The sequence below is a fragment of the Mercenaria mercenaria genome, unplaced genomic scaffold (assembly GCF_021730395.1).
Source record: "Mercenaria mercenaria strain notata unplaced genomic scaffold, MADL_Memer_1 contig_2259, whole genome shotgun sequence".
In the NCBI taxonomy this organism is placed as follows: Eukaryota; Metazoa; Mollusca; class Bivalvia; order Venerida; family Veneridae; genus Mercenaria; species Mercenaria mercenaria.
Genome location: NW_026460307.1, coordinates 2,244 through 3,736, shown reverse-complemented (window position 1 = coordinate 3,736; position 1,493 = coordinate 2,244). Strand labels below are relative to the sequence as shown.

At 40.2% G+C, this 1,493-nt stretch overlaps 1 protein-coding gene across 1 annotated transcript; it reads left to right on the top strand.

Moving 5' to 3' along the window:
* Positions 1–752: 752 nt before the first annotated feature.
* LOC128552307 (alanine and glycine-rich protein-like) lies at positions 753–1,091 on the top strand (the record flags this gene model as incomplete). The annotated part of the gene is made up of 1 exon (XM_053533340.1): positions 753–1,091. A coding segment is annotated over exon 1 (339 nt), but the record flags the coding sequence as incomplete, so codon positions are not given.
* Between the last annotated feature and the right edge of the window lie 402 nt (positions 1,092–1,493).

Below are 1,493 nucleotides of genomic sequence, written 5' to 3'. Positions count from 1 at the left end.
GCTAAAAAAGTTCTCAATGTTACAGTTTCTAACTGGGGATGGGACCTGGATATACTGTTTAAAGCCATAGAGACGAATAAGTGATACAAATCAGTCATTCCGCTTATTCACCAAAGCCAAGTCCATGTGACAGTTTCCTCTTTGCAAGGCTAAAATGATGCTAGCTTAGCCCAAAAGTTCATCGAAGAAAGCACTTTGGAGTGGTATGTTGAGCCGTATATGTCATAGATCGATTCGTAACACATCTGTGATATATATACGACCGTTAAATTGGCATTTGCCTAATATGACATATTCGTTTGGTCAGTTTTGACAGTTTACATAGAAACGTATATGTCACATACTTTGTGATAAACAAGTGCATGAACTACAAACTATACTGTAGTTAAACTCGTTCAAAGAAGGGGATCAGAACCCACTCATCGTGGAACCCCCGTAGGAGCCGGTCATACAATTATATCAAGTTTACTCACTGTATATGAAATAAATGCATCGTTATAGAAAATCCCGTCATTGCAGTTCGGCTCTTCGAAAATTACAGCATAGGCTTCATGATGAAAAATGAAATGCTATAATGGATGTTCCCAACTGTTACACCGATAAAATGTATAGTGATGTTTTATACTCGATGTAATCAAAAAACATGTATACACAGGGGATTTCATAATATACATACGCATAATGAACACATGCTGTGTCGTAGGAAAGAAACTGGCAGTCCATAAATAAATTGAGCAGCGTGTTTTATTAACATGACGTCAATGTTTAAAACGGCTCGACGATCAGCGGTTCAAAGAAAGAAAATTCTAAGGGTAGTAATGGTTTGTGATGGTCGTAGTGGTAGTAGTAGTGATGGTAATGGTAGTGATGGTGGTAGAAGTAGAAGTGGTGGTAGTGGTGATGATAGTAGTTGTGGTGGTAGTAGTGGTGGTAGTAGAGGTAATAGTGGTGATCGTGGTAGTGGTGGAAGTTGGAGGGTAATGATAGTAGTAGTAGAAGTTAAAGTGGTGATGATAGTAGTACTAGTGTTTGTGGTGGTAGTAGTGGTAGCTGTGTTGTTAGTGGTAGTAGCGGTAGTGGTGGTGGTAGCTGTTAGTTTATACATAAATTATTTTAGGTAGGTTGTGAAGCAAGTTCTACAACTTATAATAATCACTCTCAACACCTCATACCTGATGGAATCCATCTCAACGTGGATATGAGAGAAGAGAAGCCAGTTTCCCTTTTAATGCTGAGCGCCAAACAAGGGAGCTATGGGCACTATTTTTCACGTCGTTGATATAACATGGCGGGGGATCAAACCCACGACTTCCCGCACTCGAAGCGGACGCTCTATTACTAGGCTATCGAGGCGGTTTTAGTTGTGGTGGTGGTAGTGGTAGTAATGGTTCTAATAAAAGTGGTTATGGTAGTGGTACTGATCGTGGTAGTGGTAGTTTGAACTAATTTGGACAGCAGATGGTATCGATCGGGTGGCGATTTCGAACAGCAAT